At 38.8% G+C, this 27,242-nt stretch overlaps 1 protein-coding gene across 3 annotated transcripts in view; it reads right to left on the bottom strand.

Annotated features, from left to right (window-relative positions):
- Positions 1–27,242, bottom strand: part of NYAP2 (neuronal tyrosine-phosphorylated phosphoinositide-3-kinase adaptor 2) — a 255,220-nt gene that overhangs the window by 64,319 nt on the left and 163,659 nt on the right. For all 3 annotated transcript variants that reach the window (XM_082396988.1, XM_082396990.1, XM_082396989.1), the window contains exon 4: positions 12,462–12,671. In XM_082396988.1, the coding sequence (XP_082253114.1) occupies positions 12,462–12,671 (210 nt within the window). The remainder of the gene's footprint in view (positions 1–12,461; positions 12,672–27,242) is intronic.

Consider the following 27,242-nt stretch of genomic DNA (forward strand, 5'->3'; position numbering starts at 1 on the left):
ATGTGCAGAGTATGATAAATTAGCTGACTACAGATCGGACTTCATAAGACCCAAGCTTAAAATCCATAAGTAGCTATAGATAAACACACACACACACACACACACACACACACACACACACAAACCCACACCAGTTAATATCACCAAATTCCTTGACTCCAGAACTGTTCTCATAGCTTTAACCAATCATCTTGCTAGGAAAAGATGAGAAAAAGAATATAAATACTTTAGAAAAAACCTTACAAACCACAGGAAAACAAAGTCCAGTCTCCTTTCTTTCTGAATCAGGGACAATGATGTCCTCTCACAGTAAAAAATCAAGCACCATCACAGGAGAGCATAGGCTCCTTGAAGGCAGAGGTCATCTGTCATCACCTTAGAGGGTGCTGTTCAAGACAGGTGTTCTTACAAGTCTGCTGCATGAGTAAATGGCTGAATCAAAGAAAGGCAAGCACGTATAATGTTGCTATTTTATTAGGGAAAAAAAGCACATGTGTGACACGGTTGCTCAGGTGCTCTAGAATTAATTTTTAGATATATCAAAACAATCAGTTATAAACAACTCTCAGTTAGTTACAAGAACAGAGAAATTTCATGGGCTAGACAGCAAACACTTCTTTGAATTTATGAGGCAGGTTATTTGGGGCAGCATATTTATCTTCATAATTCTGTTTCCCTTGGTTTAGGATGATAAGGTATTAGCTGACTTTGTAAACCTGATCCCTGAGTTTAAAATCCCGGGAGTTTAAAATCCATAAGTGGCTTCCTGGCACTTTTAGGTAAGACTCGAATCACTGATGCAGCCAGCTCAGCCTGGCTCTGTCAGACTTCTTCTCCCACATGTGCCCTCAAGTCCCAGGGTCATCACACCTCCTGGGTCCTCCCTGGATTGTTCCTTCTTCTAAGTCACCTGGGATCTCAGTTCCCCAGGGATTAGGAGGCCGCGTAACATACTTCGGAGGGAGTGCGGTGTCATTTTCCTTGGTAGATTCTGTCACAGATTGTAGTTATACTTTTAGCTTTTGTGATTAATAGCAATCTCCTCCACTGGCATGTGCTCAGTGCCTGATAATTTTATATTGGAAAAAACAGAAGAATAAATGAATGGATAGATGAATGAATTTCTGAGCATGGAGGTGGAAAAAGGGAAACTCAACCTAATTCAATCATGGGAAGAGATCTGTACTACGGGTCAGGAACCTGAAATCCCTTTCCTGATTTGAAGCTACTACTTACCAATGAGTCTGGGCTGTTTGGTTCCTCTTGAGCAGCTGTTTGGTCACATAAATAATCAGATCATAACACCAGCCCACAGATGCACAGGTTTTTGTGAAGATCAAATGAAATAGCACTTACTTTAAAAGCTAACACATGGTATATAAATATAAGGCATTATTTTAAATGGATAACCAACAAAGGTGATAGAATTCAATTCCATAATTCAGGCTAAATATAATTTGCCATAATCTTAGAGCAAATTTTGTAATTCCATCAGATTTTTTTTTGCCTGTGTATTTATTTAACTGTTAATTTGAACATAAAGAACCTTAAAATCCTCTGGTTTCTTCAAGTCACAAAAATGTCTTATTGAAGTAATAATTTAAATGCTTAGTTCCTTACACTAATTACAATTTTGAACTTTAGTTCAAGGAAACACTTCTCTCCTGGCCCATTCAGGCCTGCTCCTGGCACACAGAGGAGGCGGCCCCTCTCTCTTTGCCTGTCTCCAGGTTCTTACCCCGCTGCCCCCAGCTTGATCCCCACCAAGTCTGCCCTCACAAGGGCCGAGGTAGAAGGAAGGAGGAGAGGTGAGGGGGCAGGAAAGGTCTTCTTGCCTGGCACTAGCGTGAGCCGGCGTGTCTCACACTCTGGTGTAGCAGCGAAGGAAAGAGAGGTTAATACTCTCTTCTTGGGGTGCTTTCAAGTATACCCTGAGGGGCCCTCATGGTTAGCTGTCTCTCACCTGAAGATCTCCTGGCTCTTTGCCCACTGGGCATCCTGTGGATGGACCTTGAGCCACGTCCTGCAGAGTCCTTGCCGGTCCTGGCAGTCACATGACCTAAGCCACCTCCAGGGCTTCTCTCCTAATGGGTTTCTCTCCATGGCCTAACCTGGCCCACGGGAAACACACTTTATACACATCTTTAGCCCATCGGCAGTGGCTGGAGAGTGACTTGCCAAGCATCTGTCTGCTCTGTGGTCATAGGCTATTCAGCTAACCTCTTGTACTTTTTTTTTAACAGTGTCCCTTCAATGACTAGAAGGAAATAACAAGATTTCCAGGTGGTCCTGTGAAAGTCTATCTCACTTGATTTTTCACTGGGGGAGACACTTCTCACTTCTCATCCCTCCTCTATGAGGGATGGAGGTTCATCTCTCTCTCTCTCACACACACACACACACACACACACACACACACACACACACACAGTCTATCTCGGAGTCTCTAATAGCTGGTTTCTAACCTCTCAGCCTCTACCCCCTTTCCTAGGCTAGAGAAGGGAGTTCAGTTAAGGACAATAACGTTCACTTCGATCACCTCCTTTGCAAATTCTGATGCTGTGGTCTAGCTTTTTGCCTTGGACTGTGGGAGTAATCACCTCCTATCATTTTGTAATTAGCCTGCCGCATTTTATACCCTGCCGGTTTACATTCAAACCCCATTAAGATACACTTTGGCTTCTTAAAATGGTTCAGACCAAGTTCTCCTTTTCTGGTTGTTTCTCAAAGCCGTATCACCGGTATCAGGAGAAACACCAGTAAAACCATTTCTCTGGTGAACACAAATTCTAGCAGCCAGAAGTCACAGTTTTCTGCAGAGAAGTCAAAGTGGAATGATTGGAGATATGACTTACATTATTCTCCAAAGACTCTCCACGTGAGAATTCTGTTATGTGTTTACTACTAGAATTCAGAAAGGGAGAGTTAAACTCTAGAGTGTGAAATTAGTGAGCAGAACCTAGCAACTGGATCTGGCCAGTGTTGGCCGAGGAAATAACCCAGCATCCAATTAGAACTGGGAAGAAGAGCAGATGTGGAAAACCGAGTTCTGGTGCCTGAGCCGAGGGTACAGAATGACAGCCTTGAGGGTCGTAGATGCGGAAGCCCACAGCTGCCTGCGGCGATGCAGAGCCAAGCAGGAAGTTAGTCAATATCCTACAGCGAAGCCTGAATTACCTTGGGGCCTGAATCCTACCAGACTGGTTTGTGGCTCCTGTTGCATTATAACAATGAACATAATAGAAATGACAGTCTCTATCAATCCACAGGCCCCAAACAGTTAAAACCATGACAGTTAAAAATGATGCTTTGAAAAGTGGGATGATGGAGCAAAAGACGGGAGGGTGGGTTTTCACTCTTTTCTTTGACTTTTGGATTTTCAATAAGCATGCTTCAGTCAAATAATAGTAATAATAAAATATTTCCATCTGATGGAAAACCAGCAAAATTCAAATAGACCTTGGCAGCTATAATCAGTTAACGATTTCACACGACACCCAAACTCGGTGAGTTAGAAAGACACTCGCTGAGTTTTGTTCTTCCGTCTATAGATCAGTTGGGTAGTTCTTCTGGACTGGGCTGGGCTCACTCATGCATTGTGGTCAGCTGTGGGTCAGGTACGTGTTTCTGCTCTTTCATGCTGTGTTTTCTCACATGCTTGGGGGTTGGCTGGCTGAAGGCTGAGGAGTCTTGGTTTTCCTCCGTATGTATCTCATTCTCCAACAGGCTAGCTCAAGTTTGTTTACGTGGTGGAGGTAGGGTTGGAAATAGTGAACATAAGCATTCATGGCTTCTTGAGGCTGAGGCTCAGAATGGACACACAGTTACTTCCATCTCACTCTATCCGGCAATGCAAGACTCAAGGCCAACCCAGACTTAAGGGGTAGGAAATAGACCTTACTTCTTGATAAGGAGCTATTAAAGCACATTGCAAAGAGCATGGATACAAGGAGAGGGGAATGATTGGGACCATTACTGCAACTACAGCATCCCAAAGGTGCCGGGTCACGTGAAAAAATGGAAGAGGGAAAAGAGAATAGCGTTTGGGAATTATGTAGCCATATTAAAATGTTTACTGTTAATCAGGTTCTAAAAGTAAATCTTTTTCATCCACACTTCAGTGAGTGAGCTGCAGAGAACACTCTATCCCCTCTTACATGCCTAGTTCCTACTCATCACGCTAGTACCAAATTTAATATGACTTTCTCCAGGAAGCCTGTCTGAATTACCTTCCTTTTAGACAGTGAATTAGTCATGTGACTATTCCCAGCATTTCCTCCTCATATCATTTGTAAGACTCTGTTATTTTATTCTCTATCTTCCCTGCTGGACCAGGAGCTCTTGGGGGGGGGTGGGTGTGGGTCTGGTCTATCACGTTTATCTTGCACCCCCAGCACCTAGTCCCTGCATGGCACAGAGTAGATGCTGAATCAACTTTTGTTAAATGAACACAAAGAGAATGAATGACTGAATTAATAGATGAATGAATGTCAAGTTGGGTGTTTACTAAAGAAATGTATACATTTGTGGATATCGGTATTTTCCTGTGATACCCATATCCTTGCTAACCTGGTTTTAAATCCATTCATTGCTACCAAGTAGAAAAGAAACACTGTGAGAAATTAAGATGACTCTTTGATAGCTACGTATAATGCAGCAAGCAAGTTTTAAGGCCTGCACATGATATTTTCTCCAAATTTCACAAGTGCAAACTGAAGAGAATCCAAAAATGGCCTTTACACTGACCCAAAAACTTTGTTGGAAAATGTACAAATAAATGAAGCACAGGTTGTTGCACTAGTTGTGGCCTTATAACCAATTTATACTCTGTGTAACTAAAGAAAACCTTATATTTGCAATGCGCTGAGCTTTCCAAAGGAAATATTCAGTCTTAGTCCTAGAAAAAAAATCAGAGACCTTTCTAGTAAAATTGAATGGGAACAGAATAAGCCATGGTCTACTAGCTATTACAAGTCAGATTTGTACCAGACGTTCCTATACATTTCTGAGTTTAATCCTCATAATAACCTACATGGTGAGATTTCCTTTATCTTTTCTGTAAAGATAGAGAAACTGGGGCCCAGCCATGTTACATAATTTCCTCAAGCTATTAGCACCAAAATGTGAATTTATTAACATTGTCGTAAAGCATGATTTACTTAAAAAAAAAGAAAAACTATATCGATTTATTATGGTTTGCCAGGAATTACTGTTATAAGTACTGTCCCACAATTCCCAGTCCTGTTGCCCAATGCCTGCTTCTTGCCTGTTTCTCATTCTTGCTGCCCGACTTGTGCACATGGGAGCCTTCCTGGATATGAATATTTTTGAGTTATGGTTGCCAGGAGGTTTATCAGCAAAGTTAGCCAGTCGTTTCAGGTTATCAAGTAAAGTATGGTAAATATGTTTCAGAATTTCATAAATCAACTGGTAATTATCAATTTTCAAAGACTAGACTCTTAGGTTCAATTGAAGTTCCCTTTCCTGAATCCTAGTTTTCTGCTGCTTTTATTAAATGGTCCCCATTCTGCTAAATCTTCTTCCCAGAGATCCACTCTTAGGTCTTTAGCTAACACCCTAACACCTCTGTGATCTTTCCAGTCTTAAAAGGCATGGTTAGAATATGAATTAGTGTAGGAAATGTCTTATGAACCGTAGTTTGGGGTGCAGGTGTGCTAAATGTCATGCTGGAGACAGAGCTCTCACCATTCCCAGCAAAACAACCCATGACTCCTTTCTACTTCTCTTGCTACCTTCTTTGTTTAAATTCTGCTCAGTTCAAGGTCCAGCTCAAATGCCACTACTCATAGGAAACTTTCCTTCATTACCACAGATGAGTGAGTCTCTCAGCTCTCCTGCAAAGATACGTGCAAAGGTATCTGGGATCATACTAATAACAAGTATTTATTTAATATTCATTGTATTCCACACACCATGTTAAGTGTGTTAATATGTTATCTCATTTAATTTTCACCTTTAATTTGCAGTAGTATCTATGAATTAGGTACTATTATCATCCATCTTTCGTGGATGAAGGTCAGAGTGATGACGGGACATGCCCGATGTCATCACTAATAAAAACAGAGTCTGGATTTAAATCCAGATCTTCTGGATGCCCAAACCTCAGTGCTCAATGACTATGTTATACTTTATTCATGCACTTACAATTAATATAAAATTTCCTCTATTATTCTACAAATGCAGTGTGCAAAAAATGGTATATTTCTGTTTTCTTCAGCTAAAATTAAATTCATATGTTTTCCACTTCTGTGAACTTATGTGCACAGGACTCCTCGTGGATATGAAGGGCTGACCCATGAATGGTGGTGGAAAATGCTTCCCTTCAATGGATCATGAAAAGGCCCAGAACTGTTCTACAGATCAGAATGTACAAGATGGCACCTTTCGTCTTCATCCTACACTGGTAAACAGTGTGGGAAGCTTGGAGTCTGTCTTCCAAGTATAACTATCCCCTTGAAGTATAAAATGCCATATTCTGGAGTTCAGACCCATAAAGCAGAAAGTCCAGCCTCACTGCAAACCCCTTGGAAACTTTACCTTAACTGTCCTCCCTCCCAGTCAGAGACTGGTCCACTTTGCCAGGATGCTGAGAAAGGATTAGGCCACTGGTCCTTACTATTCATGGAATGCCAGACCTCTGTACCTTTTCCAGAATTAAGAAATTCTCCCTCCCTTCTTGACCATCACAGGTCATATGCCTCTTTCTATTCGCCCCTCCTGTTCTCAGCATAGCCTTCTCAAGGAGCTGCAGTTTCTAGAAAATAAAAACAGGGGGGCAAGATATTTACTGGTACCTGCTGTTTCTGCTGTAATCCAGCCTCTCTGTGATTCAGGGTCAAATGCATGCCTCCACCAACTGGTCATTGCTTGATTTTACTTTATTTTATTCTATTTTGTTTTGTTTTCTGTTTTTTAAATTTATTTTTTGAATTTTTATTTATTTTTTAAGTTTTTATTTTATACTGTATACTAGTTGATTTACAATGTTGTGTTAGTGTCAGGTGTACAGCAAAGTGAGTCGGTTATACATATACATATATCTATTCTTTTTCAGATTCTTTCCCATTAGGTTATTACAGAATATTGAGCAGAGTTCCCTGTGCTACGCAGTAGGTCCTTGTTGGTTATCTATTTTAAATATAGTAGTGTGTATATGTCATACAAACCAGAAAATGCAAATTGACATCCTTTATGTCTTACTCAGCCAGAGGAAGCAAATTATTTGATTCAATGTTTTAAAAAATTTAGCTCTATTGAAAAATTGAGAGATTTCATGTTACAGTAATTAAATCTGGGAATTTGGGGTGAGCCTCTCTCATGGCGAGCATCAACTGGTACTGAGTAGCTTCTGTCCCCTTGAGATGCTCCGGTACTTTCCAGGTCACCTGCATTTCCATCATTCCATCCTGATGTTCGTCAGTTTGCAATAGATTTCCTTTGCAATGCCCAAATATTTCTCCAGGTTTATGCTTCTGACAAATGTGGAAATACATAACTTAGACCAAAAGAACTTCAAGTTTCAAGAAAAATGGGGAAAATATTTTCTTTTGTGAGAGCAAAGAATAGTTCTATGTATGCAATGTATAAGCAAAACATATCTGCTTTGAAGAAGGCTCCTCTCCTAATTCACTCACTGATGTTACCTGCCTGTCACCAGGCATCTCAGTTTGCATCCCATGGTGGACATTCTCAGAGAGCAAAAACACACCAGGCTGAATACACAGAAACTGAGGTCATTTTAAGATCGTCTCATTTATAGTGTTAAGCCAAGGCCTCTGAGTTTACTTCCAAAATTGCTTTTACAGTCAGGCAGGCCTGGCAGGACCAAGTCAGGAGGGGTCTGCCTCAGCCTTTGTTCATCTTCCTCACCCCATGTAGAAAGTTCTCCCTCTATATTGCTACGCAATTAATAATAATAATAATAATAAATGATTTTTAAACAGACCTGATACAATCCTGGTTAAAGACTCAATGTCTCCCATTAAGCCCTCCATCCTTTTTCTAGCCTGCCCTCATTTTTGTTCTCTGAACGATTTTAAATGTATAGTAAAAAGTAGATAATAATGAAAATAATACATTTAATTATAATCTAATTCATTTATGCTCAATAGTCTTGTGTCATAAAGAAGCATAGTAATATCGTAGAGTGGCAGAGACCATGTTTTATGTTTTATATACCCTATAGTGTGTGTATGTATGTGTGTGTGTGTTTGTCCCCAGAAACTATAACAGAGATGGATACAAGCTTGCAAACTATCTGTTGATGGATTTAGTAATTGAAATCTAACTTTTTGTTAATACAATATTACTGGTATAATTTCTACTTTTTCTCATGAGCATTTGGGTTCCAGTCTTCCACCACCTTCAAGACTCTCCCCCTGGGGAATCTCTGATTTACTAAACAACGGTGACTTGAATAAAGTGCGACAGCAACCAGCGGCACTGTTAATTAGAACTGAGATCTCCTGACACGCTCACCCACTTTACTTCAGCATTTCCTCCATTCCTCAAAAGAGCTGTTAAGAACAACCATTTCAAGTGGCTAAACTACTTTTGTTAAAGCAAATAGTCTGTGACTGGTAGCAGTTGGTATGCCTTTGTATGCGTGTGTGTGTGTGTGTGTGTGTGTGTGTGTGTGTTTATGTGTATGTGTTAGTGAAACAGAGAGAGAAAGAACCAGAAGCAGAAAGTTGATGGACGCAGAGAGGGGGGATTTACAAGTGGAACTGGTGGAACCTTCTTATATCTTGAGCATTAGGTGTGGAGCTGAGTACCTCCTTGTTTAGGGAAGAGGGTTATCGGTCGCAGTTCTAGTGTAGTGTAGGAAGGGGATTCCATAGTCCAGTGGCCCCGTGTCAAGGGAACAATAATGAAGTGTGAAGAGAACAGGGATAAAGGGTAAATACTGACTCACTCTCTTTTGTTCCAAAAAAGCAAGTCCAGAATGCTCTCTTCACATAGTTATTTGCCTAGTCTAGACAAAGGCCATCTCACTGATGAGGATAATTCTTTAAGGAGTACACCATTTGTTTAAAACCCCAAAGGTGAGTGAACTTTATATTCAAATATCAATATTCTACCTTTTTTTGCTAGTGGAACTATGCCATTTTCTAGTATAGAATTGGCACATTTTAGGCTCTTTCTTTTTAGAAAAATTAAAACTACCAATGTAACAAATATTTTGCCTTTTCTCCTTTTCCTCTCAAAATTGGAATAAAATATCCCATTCTCAAGACTCTGATAACACTTTTCCACTCATACAAAGGTAAAAAGTTGCAGAACAGAAAATAACATTTGTCTTGTTGGACAAAGTTACCAGAACTTGCTGGAACATTGTTACCAGACCTATCTGCATAGCTGCAAGTACAAAGGATTCTGGCACCAGAAAGTTTTCAACAACCAGCCACAACCCCTCCCCTTTTAGTATAAAAAAAGCTGAATTCTATCTCAGGAAAGATGGTTCTTTGGAACACTAGCCCACCATCTTCTGGGTCTGCTGGTTTTACAAATAAAGTCACTATTCCTTGCCCCAACACCTCATCTATCAATTTATTGGCCTGTCATGCAGTGAGCAGTAAAAGCTTGGACTCATTAACAATTCTGACTATCTCTGTCTGAGTAAATGGTCTCCCAGTCACCCATGCTTGAAGCCTTGGAGTTACCATTGGATCTTTCATGATGAAAACTGAATTATATTATATCTATCTTAAAAAAATATTCAAATGACTACAAAAGTCCACCATATAACGTTCAAAACCTAACCATGATGGGGCAGATAACTGTCCATTGCTTATGCAACGCTCCCTCCCCATCCCTGCAAATAGGCTGTTGATTTCATTTCCAGGTATAAGGCAGAGTTCCCTTGATTTAAGGGAAAGAAAGGCCCTCTATAAGCCCATGGAAATCCCATTCCTCTTCACTCAGTGTTTGACCTAGAGGATGTTTCCCAGATCTGGCCAAGTAGATCAAAGAGAGAGTCTGAAGGGGCATGATGCCCAGAAATGTCTCCTCAGCTTGTGATCACAAATACAACCATCAAGGGTAGCAGAAGAGAAGAGTCAGAAGGACAGAAAGTTCCTGGGTCCTCAATGAGATCACTAAACAGTTACAAGACTCCTGCAACTGTCTACCTCCAGACCCAGCACTATGGAGAGTTAACAGAAGCCAGTATTACTTTAGCCACTGTTAATTGGTACTCTGTGACTGAAAGCATTTCTGTTTAATGCACAAGGCCCTTCAGGATTCTTGCTATCTGGTCCCACCCTACTTTGCAGTTTCTTCAACCTTCCCCAACCCTTCACAGCAAAGGTTCCATCCCGTAGTGTTTTAGATTTTCTTTTAGAAGGCTGACTTATTTCTTCTGTGTCCTCCAGGTGAGCAGCTCTTGATGGTTCAAACTCTAGCTCAAAATGTTACCTCCTCAAGCAATGATTACTTTATCTATCCACCAAAAGCCTCTGATTGTTTTTCCTGAAATCACACCCTCCCAAGAAAAATTAATTTCTCCTCTGTGCTGCATATTATTTGTATATAACACATTCTATTGCAATGATCCAGTCATCTGTCTTGCACTTGCCTTTGAGCCCCCAAATATGAGGATGTCTTACTTATCACTGTACTCACAGAGCCTAGAACAGTGGCTATTTTACGTAATAAACACTCAGCTAATGCTTCTGGATTTTATAAAATACCCGTGGTCACAATAGGAGCAGATACTATTCATGGTTTTTTTGGATAGAACTGGTACAAATTTAGATAATCATTAAAAATATACTATTAACAAACCTAAAACAAATCACAATTCCCAACTGAATAGTGATGTCAACCTTCTTTGGGAGTGGCTTTTTTTATTTCTACAAAATGCTATTTGTTCCCTATGTTTTTTTTTTCTTTCTGACAAAATGCACAGATATCTTCTTCTCATATACCTATAGATATTTATACTTTACTATCAAACATATATTTTTAGAGTTCTGCTAAATTCACGTAATGTTTCTTCTCTGAGAGTTGAACTCACGCTGTTGATTACCCATATGATACATGATATGGCTCTATCACCAAAGCTTATAGTTACATTTTCAGTCTGAGGAAGCTGTTGCCCTACCTCTGCCTGGGTTATTGTTCTAGAAACATCCCTTCCCCATTATAGAGATCATTCATCCTGTTCCAGTTTTTTTTTTGTTTTTGTTTTTGTTTTTTTGGCTGTGTTGGGTCTTCATTGCTGCACGCAGGCTTTCTCTCTAGTTGCGGTGCATGGGCTTCTCATTGCGGTGGCTTCTCTTTTTGCGGAGCATGGGTTCTAGGCACGTGAGCTTCAGTAGTTGTGGCTCGTGGGCTCTAGAGCACAGGCTCAGTAGTTGTGGCATGTGGGCTCAGTAGTTGTGGCTCACGGGCTCTAGAGTGAAGGCTCAGTAGTTGTGGCACACGGACTTAGCTGCTCTGCGGCATGTGGGTTCCTCCCGGACCAGGGCTTGAACCCGCGTCCCCTACATTGGCAAGCAGATTCTTAACCACTGCGCCACCAGGGAAGTCCCCCTGTTCCAGTTTTAACTTGTGCGTGACTGTCAGAGAGACCACAGGCTAAACTCATGCTAATTGTTTTCCAAGATGAATACCAGAGTTGAAAAAACATTAAAGAATTGGTCTTTTCTTCAGAGCCCTAACACTCTTAAGGAATAGAAATCTGAAAACTACAGGCGGCCGCTGGATTATTTGCTGTTTATTTCAATTGACAGCTCTCTGAGTCCACCATATAGATCAATCAGTTCAAAGCACACATATTCTGCCTTTTAAAAATTGATGTTTAAAAATATTTACCTATTAACGATGCAAAATTGCATCACAGATTTTAATTTCAACTTGTGAATTTAAAGGTGTGTTAGATTATCATTTTCCAGCTCTTTTGACCTACAGGGACTCTTAGTACCTTGCCCAATGACCAGTTACTGTCTTCAGCTTATTATTGATACATCAAACGTCTCATAATATTTACTCTCTCTACTGCCTTCAGATTGTCTTTGCTACATTTTTATCCTCAATTTTACTTCCTATTCATTTTTTCCCAGTACTCTAGAATTTTTTTGAAGCAAAGGAGGCATAAATTCTAAATTACTTCAACTTTTTAAATGAAAACTGCTTTAGATGAGCCCCGAGGATGTTTTTTTTTTTTAAGAAATTTAGTGCAAGACAGTTGGAGTTGTCAGGGCTGCTGCATTGCACAGCCCCGAAAAGCACCATTCACTTCTCTATCATCCATGTGAAGAATGTTCCCTGTAGCGTACCACATACTGTTACCTCCTTTTGTGTGCAGGGCTACTTACGCTGTCTCTATGAGTAGAGACAGAGATATCTGTGGTTATGATTTTCTAAGTGATAATTGCATAAAAGCAGTTTCTAGACACCCGAGGACTTACCATCCAGGAGAACATTATCTTTCTTACCTGAGCTGTGGTTTCCTGCTAGCAAGGTGGGGCTCACAGAGCATCTTCCCAGTCTACTGGTGACCACAGGTGGCCCAGGTGTTCCGTCCCATTCCTGAGCTTTGATCGGCTCTCTGGAGGAAGATGCCCCATGATGTCCTCTCTCTTTGCTGTCCAACTTTGGTATTGGTTCCGTGCTGTGGCTCCGAACTTTCAGCTCCTCTGTTGATTCTGTGTATTAACCAGAATTATATTCTGTTAAACAAGAGTCAAATCCTTCCCAGATTCCTTAAACATTAAAGAATGATTTTCTAAAATATTTTTAATATATTTTTGGAAACTTGGAATTGTGTTGAAGACTACATTTAAATAAAACAGGGACAGATCACATGGGTCTTTTTTCTGAGCTGTGCAGGTTATTATCAGCAGAAAATAATGATCTCTTCGGAAGTAGAGAACCTCAGTGAATATTCAGTATTCTTTAGTAAGTCTTCCCTTGTGCTAATCTTCAAGGAAACTTCATAAGGAGCACTTTACACTCCCTCTCTTTACTTTCTCATCTTCTCTTCATTCTGCTACCCACTGTGACATGAATTTAGCCCAACTACTCTACTAAAAGTGCTTTTGCTAAAATCACCTAGTGCCTTTTAGTTGGCAAATTAAGAAGACATTTTTAAGCCATTTGATTACTCTCTTATTGATATCTTCAATTTTCTTGGCTTCACTGATGGGCCATCTTCCTGTGGTGTGCTCTCTAACACCATTTCTGTGTCATTCATACCTTTCCTTCCTCCAAGAGTCCCTTACATGTTGGTGGTCCCCAGGGTTCTAGCTTAGCCACTGTTCTCATTCTACATATATTCTTTCTGTGATTTCATCCTCCAGGATCCAACTAGCAATTGTCTGATGGCTAGTGATTTCTGAATAGTTTATCAGAAGTCTGGACCATTCTCCTGAGCTGTAGACTCATTTATCCAACTGCCTACTGGATGAATCCATCTGGATGCCCCTTAGATAACACAAATTTAACATTCACATACTGTACTGACACCATTTCTTACTCAACTAATGGTTCCTTCTGTCCTGCCAAACATCCAAGCTAGAAACGTATCTGTCTCTTTCTTTAACCGCTACCCTCCAAATCCATCAGTCTGCAAATTCTACAGATTTTATTTCTGAATATCTTGTTTTCCCTTCTGTTGCACTTTGTATCATGTCTACCTCAACTGTTCTGGTTCAAGCTCTAATCATCACCCTGAATTACTGCAACCTGCCTCCTTGACTCTGTCCTTGACTCCCCAAAATACAAGCTCCGTATACTGCCAAAGTGATCTGTTTAAAATGAAAATCTGATCCAGTGTTTTTTTCAGGGACTAGATGTGATAGCCATTCTTAAGGCATGTACAGAAGTGTTTAAAAGCATACGTAGTTTGGGATTAACAGATGCACACTACTGTATATAAAATAGGTAACCAACAAGGACCTACTGTATAGCACAGGGAACTTTACTTAATATTTTGTAATAACCTATTAGGGAAAAGAATCTGAAAAAGAATATATATATATATATATATATATATATATATATATATATATATATATATATATCACTTTGCTATACACCTAAAACTAACACAACATTGTAAATCAACTATACTTCAATTTAAAAAAAAATAGCCAATGGGAAACAATTTTTAAATAAAATCACTTCCTAATTTAAAAAAAAAAAAGCACATGTAGTAAATAAAGATGGTTTAGGAGTGATACTCACTTACTACATTCAGAACGATGTTATTTCAGAGAACTTATGCGATAGCCATTCTGTAATGCACATAGATAAGTGTTTAAAGACAAAAACAAAAAAATGTAAATCTGTTCTTAATGTAACCCTGACTAAAATCCTTCCAGAAGCCCACTGTTACCCACAGAAGTATGTCTAAGCTCCTTACAACCCACAAGATTCTCCACCATCTCACTCTTCCCTGCCTCTCTAACTTTTTTACTTCCTACCTGAACGTTGTATTCAAGAAATATCAATAAATTGTCTGTAGCTTCCCTTTCTCCACTCCACTTCCAACAAAAACTTCCAACAAAAACAACACTGGATTCTACAGCTACCATCTCCTATATCACCTGCTCTGAATACCCTTACATCCTGTCCTTTAATTGGGAAACTCTTTCCTCAGTCAAGGTTACTCAATTTAAGTATCCTTGAAGCTTCCCATCCCATATATCCAGCCCATGTTGGGATAAAGTCATCTCTACACTGACATTGTCTTGTATCATTTTTCTGTGTACCTGTTCTTCTTAAAAGACCTGGAGTTCTTTAAAGGCAGGGTCTGAGTTTTGATTTTTGCTTTTTTCTCCACTTGGTGCCTCTAGCTCTTAGCATATTGCTCAGTAGGTATTTAACCAATTCATTTATGGAGTAGTTTTCCCAACTCCTCTGGCATCTTTCTGATGTGTGTAGAAAAGACAACATTCTTAATGGAACAAGAGGATCAAACCAGTGTTACAAATGTACTGAAGTGGCACAGAGCTAATAGTATTTTCAAAAATCTGGTTACCTAAAAATCACAAGTTGTAAAATTCACCAGGTAGAAAGTTTAATTCAAATAAAGATCTTTGAGAAAGACCATAGTGAAAAATTACAGAAATGGTTCAGAGAATCTGTATTTTGTTTTCTTTGCATGTAAGTTCAAACACTCATCATCTTCAAGCAGTGGATAAGACAGATGTCACACTTTGGTTCCCTATTATCTGAATCTGTGGGGCAGAGATAGTTTATAATATAGTAAGCAGCTGGGTGAGGGATCTGAGAGGCCCAGCTGGGAGCCTTGGCCATTGTGGCCATATGGCTGGTGGCCCATGACATTGAGCCCTTGGTTTCTCCACTTGGAGCTTCATTTTGCTTAACTACAAAATGGAGATAATACCAGCCCTGCCTAACTTTCCCAATTTAATTTTCAGGACCTAATAATATCCTACATTTTAAAATATTTTAAAAACAAAACAGGACCCCACATGCAAAAAGTAGCATTCATTTAAAAAATTGTAGCAATTTGTCGTTTATGAATTTATTTATTCTTTCTACATTTGTTTTGGATAATCACTGAGAGACTGAAGATACAGATAGAAAATTGCCAGACCACATAGAAAAATAGAATTCTAGCTGATTATCTACAATAACCAGCCCAGAAAGCCAACCTACAATCTATAATTCAGACTTGTAGAAATTCAGACCACTATCTCTAGCAAACAATAACCTGTATAACAACTGGCCCAAAGCAGCCAGGATTTGATTAAAAACTGACAGCTTCCCCAGTTTGGGGCCCTGCTTTTAGCATAGGACCAACCAGAGAAAGTCAAATATGTGCCCCTGACCAACGACATAGGATGTCCTGCTTCTAGATAGGCTGCCTAAAGGTTCCCTCTGCCAACAGCCTCCACTGGGGGTGTAACTGAAGCCTTCCCTTTGTCCCACTATAAAGCTTTCCCACTCTTCTCCCTGCCTTGAGTCTCTGCCAAATGTGGTGGGTGACCGCGTTGCTACGGCAAGGCCTGATGAAATAGCCCTGTGTGTTCTCATCTGTTTGCTCTTCGTTTATTTCCACATCGCTATGGTTCCTTCCAGCTCCCAGGTGCTATGCAGTTGTGTAAACACATGTCAAAAATATCGTTCTATGAGACAGAACTTAAACCAGGAGGGTAGTCCCATAAGAACAGTCTCAGAAAGATCCCTGTACCTGTATATAAGCTGAAGTCCCAGTTATACTGAAATCAAATATAAGTCAAAATATTTTAAACTAATACATTCCAGCAAATAATTATAGCAAGACAATTTAACCAACACTTACTTTTCTGTGCCCTTAGTCAAATGGAATAAAACCAGTATCAGAAAAGAACATTCTAGACTATTTCCAAGCTGTTTATCCACAGTTTCAAAGAAAATGTAGCTCTGGCTTCCAAATGTCACAGCGTCAGAACCTAATGACCCATCTGTTTCACCTCACGTTCTCTTCCAGATTTTAAACTAACCGTTGGGATGTTTGCCTTATTATCGACCTCTATGTTTTATTCCCACTGCCATCATTAAGCAGTTGCAATTTTTTTCTTCTCTCTCTCTCTCTCTCTCTCTCTCTCTCACACACACACACACACACACACACACACACACAGAGTCTTCTACCACTGGTATTGAAATTAACCAAACTAAAAAAAATGCTCTAATTTAACACTGGGTCCAATACTGTTCCTGCAGGTTCGGACACTATTTTAAATATGAAAGGCTGAGGATGTTGAAGTCTCCCCACCAACCTCAGTTTCTTTGTTCTCATTCAAATTATTCACATACACACACCAGGGGAGTGTCATTTAGGTCTCAAATCTCAACTAAATAAAAGTTCAATACAGCTTTAGGAACAAAAAGGAGTCTTTTTTTTTTTTTTCTTCTTTCTTTGTTTTCAAGTCCCAGAGGTTAGCCTTCAGTGAATTTTGGCAGGTATATTTAGAGAAACCTGAACAAAAGGTTTGCAGAAATCATGCTATTCAGACTTGTGCCCATGTACCTTCACATCCTAAATAGAAGGCAGAGCTGAAAAATCTGTAAGAAAATCATAAATGTATTACTGAACATTTTATTGGGGAATCAACCAGGTATCCCATGGATATTCAAGAAGAGCTTCCTACAAAATTCATTTTCTAATTAAAATAAATACAAAAAACTTTAAAATAGCTGTTGAAAAGAGACCAATGGAAAGTGGACAATTAAACTAAGAAATTCATACAATAAGACATATTGAAAGCTCAGAGAAATCTATTCAGAGGAATAAGGATGTGTTTATCCATATCCATATATCTCAATGTTTTCCTAAAGCCTGTTGAAAACAAAAATTGATTTTAGTAAAAACTTTCCTGAACAAGATCAATCTTAGGTACCATGGTACGTTTTTCTTTTTAAACATTTTTATTGGAGTATAATTGCTTTACAATGTTGTGTTAGTTTCTGCTGTATAACAAAGTGAATCAGCACTACTTACAATAGCCAGGACATGGAAACGACCATGGTACTTTTTTACGTGGAAACTAAGTTCTTTCAATGTCCACAGTTAAGCCCCAGTATGTAGCACTGAGCCAACTACGAAGAAGTTGCTCATCCTCTACCATGGCGTGTTGACTATTGATCTAAAATCTGATTCTCACATTGAAATCTGATCTTGCTATGAAAAAAGCATATATTATTGTATTGCATTTGTCTTTCATATTGTGCATTTTACATATCACTGTCTTAAACTTTTTACAGTGTTTCGGTTGAAGATGGATAAGTAAGGATAAGAGACCAGGAGTCATCCTTTTATGACCAACATATTCTCTACAGGATGCCAATACATCACACTTCATGCTGTGAAGTCCTTTCTCAAAGTTTTACCATTTCCTGCTGCTTATGCTGTCTGTGAGTCTGTATTTGTCTCTCCAGCTTCTAACTCATTCCTCTCTCTCTCCGTTCCTGCCCTGGGCCACCTACAATCACTTGGCTCTCCAGGTGGGTGTCACAGCTTTCACCATCAGATCTGCTGCCCACCAGATATTGACTTTTCCCAGAGTCTTTGATTCACTCTTCCTCATCAACATTCACTGTCTCGACAATGAAACAGTACTGAGGACACTTATAAATCTCCACGACCTAAAAATCCCTCCCAAGTTCTAGAGACAAAGAAAACAATTTGCAGTGACGGACCGTTACATATGGCTGTCTGGGGAACTACAACCGATTAAAACTGTTTTATCCTCTCTCCAAAGTGGTTCTTTTTTTTTTTGGCTGGAAAGATCATGTAATTACTGATTTATATGTCTGTTCTCCCCACCAGACCATAAGATTCTTAAGACTAAAGACTTCATCTTTCATGTTGGTACTTAATACCTGATATCAGTGAAAATCAACTGAATGAGTGCATCATCCCTGCTTCTTCACTCAGGACAGTGAGCTTATTAGCTTTTACCCCTGAATGTAACCTTATCTTAGGCCATGACTCACAGCCTTCCCTCCAACCTTTCCAATTTCACCCAGCACATGGGCCATGGCATGAACCAATAACCCTCACTGACAAACATAAGCTAATTACTGTAGCCAAAATTATTTTTTTGTTAACCCACACATGTTTCTAATTGACTTGCGAATGACAGACCAGAAAACAAGTGATCTACCTGGGAAAATTAGTATTATTTGGAAATATGAGCAGTAACACTGTTTTCTTGGGGGACATAAGACTGCATTCTCCTTTCTTCTTTTTTTTTTGCAATATTTAAAAGGATGACTTTTAGACAAGAGGCTTTTATATTTGTGGTTTGTGACTGCTGTTGTACTAAAAATTTCACACTTTCACATAGGGGTCCCTTGGTTACAAAATATGGACTTAATTGTGCCTGGCAATATGGGGACCAAAGCTCATGTTGCTGATGAGAATTCGAGCTTCCTACGGATGTAAAGAATGCTTCAGAATTGTCCCCTCATATCAGTATAATCATCAAGATCAAAGTCTCTCTATTCTACTCCAACTGCTGAACCATGGAAATAATGAAAGGTGATCAAGGCAGATTAATTAGGCAGAAAAGACAACACATTTGAACTCTAATGGAGGCACTGCGCTAAATTGCGTTATCAGATGGGTATTAGAGCTGAAAGAGACCTCGGAAATCCCCGTCACAGCAGCTCATGGAAAACAAGGTGTGAGTGTATGTAATTGCTGATGGTCCGCCTGCCTTTGGGAGGGTAGCCCCAGGAAGGGGGAGTTCCCATCTCATGGGAAAGCTGTACACAACTGAGAGCATATTTAATTGCTGGAAAGCTTTTACACTGTGCTCAAGTTGGCCTCCCTCCAAGCACCACTATTTGTTGGTTGTTGGTCGTCCTGTTTCTGGAACTACTCAGAGAACTAGTCTAATTCTGTTTTTAAGTAAACACCCTTTAGAATCCAGAGTGAGGGAGTCTGTCTCCCCTTGGTCATGTCATCTTCAGAATACAAATCTAGAACTCTCGCTCTCCTGGTCACCCTGGCCTGGACAATAATTGCATGGGATGGTGTCTTTTAAAACTGCGGTGTCTAGAGCTGATCAGAGCCAGACAGCCTGACATCGTTTACTTACGAGTCCAGGTGGGCGCTGGGGTCCTCCCCTTGCACTTCCATTATTCCACCTCCCGAGTCCCCAGAGAAAAGAGGGCAAAGGCTCCCCTGTCTGCACAATGAAAGGGCACCAGGGAGCAGGGGCAAATTTTAAATTTTTTATGATTGCTTCTCTCATGTGAACTTTGTCATTTAGGGTCAGTTATGTCAATTCCAACATCTAAGGGATGCCTTCTCTTCAAATATATATAGAGAAAGAACAATAGCTCAGGTATCTAGAGATTCCATGGTTTTAAAGAAAATCAGAAAGAAAATCCAGGTTTGTGTTAAGAAGGCAAATAAAGTAAAACCTTGGTTTTAATAAAATAGATGAGGTACATTATTTAATAAAACAATAAAACAGATGAGGCACATGGAAGTAGGATAGACTTTGCAAAGAATCCTAATCATTCGACACATTTAAAAACAACTCAGAGCTTTTACACAACTTGCTCAAGGTCGCACAAACGACAATTAGTAAGAACCTGACAAAGGTTTCCTGACCACCACCCAGCAGGTAACCCTCACGCTAAGACATAGGAACTCACATGCTGACTTATATTCAAAAGTTATTTTTTCATGGTTGCAAAGGATGACGTTTATTCATAGGACAGAAAAATAAATAGAATTTTAAAGGCCATGTTTGGTCTTCAAAAACTCTCAACCAAATGTCCACATGATTTAACTACTCGCTTTTTTCAAGAGATTTTCTCTACCTAAAAAACCTTCACTGAAGCCATCAGGCATAGCTCAAATGTTGACATATTTTAGTAACACTTTCTTTAAGAAATTCTAGTATTGCAGGGTGATGAGAGACAATTTTCTCAAAGAACGCAATCTATATTTTTGTTTGTTCTCGTAAGGCAGAAGCCAAGAGGACCTGTGGGCAAAGACTAGTTGGATGCTGACCAAACTTTGTTTGTTCTCTCTGAGCACCTAGAAAAATCACACTTCCCAGTATTCCTTGCAGTCAGGAAGAGCCATGCAACTGATTTCTGTTCATTAGAATGTGAGTGGAAGTGATGTATGCCACCTCCAAGTTTGGTCCTAAAACTTCCCACAAGACCTCATCCTCTTGCATCCCCCTCCCGCTGGTTGGGATTTTCTGAGGTCCTAGATGCTGGAAAAGCCATCAGATGGAAAATCCCCAATAACTAAGGGGGAGAATAGCCTATTTTCCACTGAGCCCATTAATTCATTGTCACATGTCTGTGACATATATGGTGGCCTGTGACATGAACAAGATGTAAGTTGTATTCTATTAAGCCACTGAGGTCGTGGAGTTGTTTGCTATAGCAGTTGGACTACTCTACTACAGATTTCAATAGATAGTATTTCTCATTTTCTCTCCTGTAAAATATATTCTAAATATAAAATCCTTGGTAATTCCCTGATGGCTCAGTGGTTAGGACTCAGCGCTTTCATTGCTGGTGCCCGGGTGCAATCCCTGGTTGGGGAAATAAGATCCTGCAAGTCCCACATGGCGCGGCCAAAAAATAATAATAATAATAAATAAATAAATAAATAAATAAATAAATATAAAATCCTTGAGTTTCTAATGAGGACAACATTTGTATCGGCATACTGACAGATAAAAGAAGGGCAGAGAGGTAAGTTCCATTGCCAAATATGGTAAAGGAATTCAGCAAGCAATGCTTCTCTCTTAGCTCTAGTTATAATAAAAACACTTTACAAAACTGATAAATATATCTTTATTGAGTATGCAATAGATATTTTAAACACTATGGCTTCAGTAAGTATGTGCTGAATGTACAAGTGGATGAGCATCTGAAATCATCATTCAAATAGCTTATATATTTTATTGATATTAATTTGAATGAAGATGTCATCCAATTTTTTTCCAAATAGTTTTTCATCCAAAAGAGTAGCAAAGAACAAAATCTCTAAGAAATAATTTAAAAAATAAGATTATTTTTTAAATATTCACAAAGAAAATATTGACCATTTCTTCAACATAAAAATAATTTAGATATAATAGATATATTTAGAAAAAATTTCTAAATAAATTAAAATATTTTTCTCAGAACTATCAAAGCAGTAAACCATTGTGGAATGGGGTTGAGATGATCTGGAAGCCATTCTCAGTTCAGTTCAGTAAAACAACTCTCTTGAGCCTTGGTTTTCTCAGATAAAATTATAGATTTGAAATAAATTATTTCTAAGTATCCTTCTAAGTCTAAAATTTTATACCTCTATGATACTAAAGTTCCTATTAAAAGCAAAATAGTTCATGAGGTTTCAATAATACCATTATATCTGTTCTAAAATATTTATTTCCACTTTATATTTCAGTGTTTTACATTCTTGAAGGTGATTTTTGTAGTTTAATAATTCCTCTTCCAAACAAAACACAGTAAACTATAAAATAAATAAGAGAAAGTGAGCTCTTAAAAAGCACCAATGATTTGTTTAGGATCATCAGCAATCCCAGAATCCAATTTTTTTTCTTAACACTTGATTAGAAGAAAATAAGGGTCTTGGTATAAAAAAATACAGATAATACCCTCAATGTTTTCCCTTGTCAGTAAAAGGAAAGTGAATGGTTCCTAGTCACTACTGGAAAGGCAGGAATGCCAGTTACAAACAATGTCTTATAACACCAGCAACAGCATTTTGAATTAAGCTTCTATGTAATCAGTGCCTACAATAGGTCAGAGGCTGCACTAGACTCTTTACAAATAACATTATCAATCCTTCCCAGGCAGGTATGATGATTTCCTTTACTGCTAAGGAAAAATGAGGGTCGGTCCTCTTGGTAAATAAACTCCCCAAGGCCAGTTGGTGGTAGACAATTGGAGGAATCAGGATTTGAACTTGGGTCTCTCTGAACAAACAGCCACAGCAGTGAGGCTTTGTTTTGTTTGGTTTCCTTTTGTTTGGATTCGTATAAGGAGAATTATTTACCTTATTTAAAAAGAATCAATAACTTTCTTTTTAGAAATGCGAAGATTGTAGAAACAGGAAATTCATATGATGAGATTTGGGAGAAATCAATTGTCAATCTAAATAGTGTAAATTACAAACAACTCAGCTTCTGTGACACATCAACATACAAATTATAAAGAAGTTCACAGTAGTTTTCAGATGGGAAGTAGATTGGATTAATACTCCTGCAGCATACTGTATAATCCAAACCATAGGTATCAAGAGATATTTATCAGTAACACTGAAACAAGTCAGAAAAACCAAGAAAGTGCATTTTCTAAGACTGGTTTGAGCAGTTCACTCGAAAATATTCTTTTGGATTGCTTTGAAAAAATAAATGGCCGGTGAAGAAAACTATATATTTTTTCCTTATTGTATTCAATTAATGATAGAATGTACATGCCTCACTCCACCTGTGTAAACATCTTGTAGGCCAGGCACTGCTGACAGTAAGAGAATAGGACAGTCAACTAAAACACCATGACATCTACTCACATGGGGCTCCTACTCTAAGAAAGAGAGAAAACAATTACATGAACTAATACAGTCAGTATTTGAGCTCTGATAAAAACAAGGAGAGATGGTGGAGTATAGTGAAAGGGTCTAACAGCTCATATTCCCAGTAGAGCAGTCAAGAAATCTGGATTGAATAGTGATTCAACAAGTGACAAAGGGGAAGCTGAGGATGGGCTCGATGAGTTTTGTAGCCCGGGAAAACTAACTGTTCAATGCACACACAAGTTGGAAGAGAGAAAGAAGGTCTGCCCAGCTACAGCAGAGAGAGGAAGAGGAGGGAGGTACCAAGTGAGGTGGAGAGATAGAGCTGGGTCAGATAAACAAGGTCTCTTTGGGGCAAGGGCTTCATTGCAAATTCTGAGAGCAAGGGAAAGTAATTGAATGCTTTTACAACGATAGACCAAAAAAAATATATTAAGACTTTTACACTGTAGTTGCAGCGTAGAGAAGGAACTGATGTCTAGTCTTATAAGTATTGGGTTGGCCAAAAAATTCGTTCAATTTTAAGTAAAAATAAAAGACACATTTTCATTTTCACGACGAACTTTATTGAACAATGTGTTCACTAACCAAATGAACGATTTGGCCAACCCAATACTTCTTTGTCCTTGATAAAAAATCTGAAGAGAGAAATGCGTGGAAATGAGGGTTTTGACTGGTTCTTTCCAGACTTTGCCTAATGGAGTGATATAATGTTCCCCCAGTCTATATTTCATTTCCATCCACAATATATTCTAAAACCTTGCTTCCAGTCCAGCTCCCTCTTTTTCTGCATCCCAAGCCCAACCAGCTTGCTGAAACCTCCAAGTCTATCAATTAATGTGTTCATATAGGTGAAAGGCAAATTCTGCATGGCATAAACACCTACAACTCTTAACGGACTATAGGTATTATTAACAAAATGCTTTTACAGTTGAATAAGTTGGGAAAATTCTGGACTACACAAAGTTAAACAGCCTTGTTCTGTTAAGATTTCTTCAAGTCTTTAACAAACTTTTGTACATTGTACCTGTCTAGGAGGTTGATATAATCTGCAGTTTCTTGAACTTATTCTCTAGGGCATTTGTTCGTTTGCTTGTTTGTTTATCCCTATTCCAAGAAAAATCTCATGGCTTCTATAGCTACACAGAATGTACTCTGGAAAATGAATGGGTGGCCCCCTGACAGCCTGTTGCTAGTAGAGATGAGGTTGGAATTCAGACTCAATAACATAGTTTTGGAGAAAAAATAAAACCCTGGAATGTAGTTGAAATTTCCAGTTATTTACTTTTTCCTTCTCACTGTTATGAACCTGGACTGTGCCGTCCCCCTGACCCCAATTCATTTGTTGAAGCTTTAATATTGAACGTGACTGTCTTTGGAGATACAGCCTTTAAATAAGTAATTAAGGTTAATGAGGTCATAAGGGTGGGATCCTAATCCAATATGACTGGTATCCTATTCATAAGAAGAGGAAGAGACACCAAGGATGCACACCCACCAGGAAAAAGCCATGAGAGGACACAGTCAGAAGGCAGCCGTCTGCAAGCCAAGGAGAGAGGCCTCAGGAGAAACCAAACCTCGTGATACCTTGACCTTTGAATTCCAGCCTCTAGAACTGTGAGAAATAAATTTTTATTGTTTAAGCCACTCAGTCTGTAGTATTTTGCTTTGGTAGCCCTAGCAGACTAACATACAACTGTACATGAAACATTAATCTAGTTCTGCTACTCTTTAGATTTTAATTAAGGTAAGGAGAAATATGAAGAAATGAGTGGAGGAAAACAGATGTTTGTTGACTAACTGCTCTGTGATTACAAAATTCTCATTTGACTGATGAAGAAACCAATACATGCTGGTGAACAATAAAGCCAAGGTGTGACTCCCAATTTGCCTGACTCTGTCTTGACTCCAGTATGCCACATTTTCTTTCTGAAATCCTATTTCTTTATTTTTAAAATGTGAGTATCATACAATATAAGATCACTCTTAAGGACATTTCCAAATCTCAAATACTATGATGTTATTTACATTTTATATGATTGAGTTTCCTATCTTTTATTTGGAGCAAATTTAAATAAAGACAGTGTCACCCTTAGCCCTAGGCAACCTGGGCCCCTGTCCTGGGCACTGCACTTTGGAGATTCTCATTCTGATTCTCCTCCTGATGCACCCTCATGGGGCAAGGATTCTAGGAGGCCAAGAGCCTGTGTCCATCCAGAACCTGCATCCTCTCCTTCTAGACCTTTCCTCATACACCCTGAACCCCAGATCTTCCTGTGTTAATAGTCCCGAGCTGGTTTCCAGGCTCTTTCCTTGAGTCTGTCTTCCCCCAGACTGATCCTAACAACGAACTCCCAGCCTGACAAAATAGCACAAGCAAATACTTTAAACAAAGGGTAGAGACGAACGATGTTTCAGGTTCTACAATACATTCAGACTGTCTAGAAAAAAGGCTTTATATTAGGAAAGAATGGGACCTGAATTTACATAGAAAGGGGAAAACAAATGAAGGAGGGTTTTGAGTGACAGGCTTCAGAGTTTGTACTTATTTTTGAGGAGTAGAGTATGGTGATGTCATCAGTATTAAAGGAAGATTCTCCCAGGAGAAGTGTGCAAGAACCAGGAGGACAAAGTGTAAGGAGTCATCCCAAGCCAGTGGCTTATTATCAGCACCATCTTATCTCTGGGCATATGAAATCCCCAGAACTCCTGATATCACTACCTTAACATTCTGATGTCATCAACTTCTTAAACATCCTTTTCACTGTATCCTACAGACATAGATACAAAGGTGCAGAAATATAAAATATTTAGTTGCATGACTTTTTATAAACAATTTTTAGTGTTTACATCCAATGCAGATGAACCTGTGACTATCAACCAGATGAAGATCATTTTTTTTTTTTTTGGAATTCAATATCTATCATCTGTTCAATGACAAGATAATCATTTTTTTATTAACCAACCTCATTGTCTGGTCTTAATCTGTTGTCAAGATTTAAAGAGAGAAATATCAGACAAGGTTACATTGAGGTTTCATTAAATAACTGCCCTGAACCCAGAGTCAACTCTCTGCATATTAAAAATGGAACATAATTAGGGAAAGTGTCCTTATTGTTCGACAATCCTTTTTACTTCAAAATAGTGCATAAAATGCAAATGTCTCCCTATAATTTAGCACATTAAATATTTATGCCCACAGCTCTCTACAGCCCCCATAATGCCAATGGTGGCCTTTTTGTTTTTCTTTCCCATTTAAAATGACAGGACTGCAGCTCATCTTACCTCCCCCTGCCTCTAGTTCTTCACGTATTTGATAGAGAAGCTACCAATAAAAATCTCTTAGTGGGACAAAAAGAATACTAAAATACTTGACAATTCTAAAATAAAGAGTTTTAGGGTTATAAAATCTTTAAACCTGGATCAGTCACACATTTTTGGCTTAGGATGTTTTAAGATATCTACATTTTTTGACAAATTCCGAAATCGTATGCAAACAATTATAGAAGACCTGACACTAGTGTCATGCTTAAGTAGGACACAAGGCAGCAAATTAACATAAAGCTAACAATCTAAAAAAGAATCTTCTTGAAGAAAGGAGGCTGTAGGGACATGAACATATGTGAGCTTTACATTCTTCTCCTCCTACTGTGCCAGTCACAGTAATACTGAATAGAGACTGGCATAGTACAAAGATGTCTGGATTTAATTATTTGGGAAACTTGACCCTGGTAATGGTTCTGCCATCATCCAGGTGACATTTGGGTATGTTGTTTTACTTTCTCTGTTTCTGTGTACTCATGTCTAAAGGGATTTAGACCATAGCATCTCTAAGATGCTTTTTGGATCTGAAATTCTATGGGAAAAAAAGAAGAGGCCAAAACTTAAAATCTTACACTTTGTTTCCTCAGTTTAAAGTGAAATGGGATTCATGTGCACCTAAATACATTATAGAAATGTTATTTGATGAAAGTGGCCCACTACTGAAGGACAATGTTCTTAAAACTATAATTTTGGCCTGCTTTAAAGGGATTTTCAAACTAATTAATGATAGCTTAGCATAGGAGAGAAGAGGGGTGGTTTTACATACAAAATATCCTTAGGTTCTTCTGACAACATGAACAATCACACAGCCAAAATGCAGAAGAAATGATGTCAAGTCCGAGGAGAAGTAACAATGGTATGCGCAGAATAAAGA

Source organism: Balaenoptera borealis (assembly GCF_965194805.1).
Source record: "Balaenoptera borealis genome assembly, chromosome: 6".
In the NCBI taxonomy this organism is placed as follows: domain Eukaryota; kingdom Metazoa; phylum Chordata; class Mammalia; order Artiodactyla; family Balaenopteridae; genus Balaenoptera; species Balaenoptera borealis.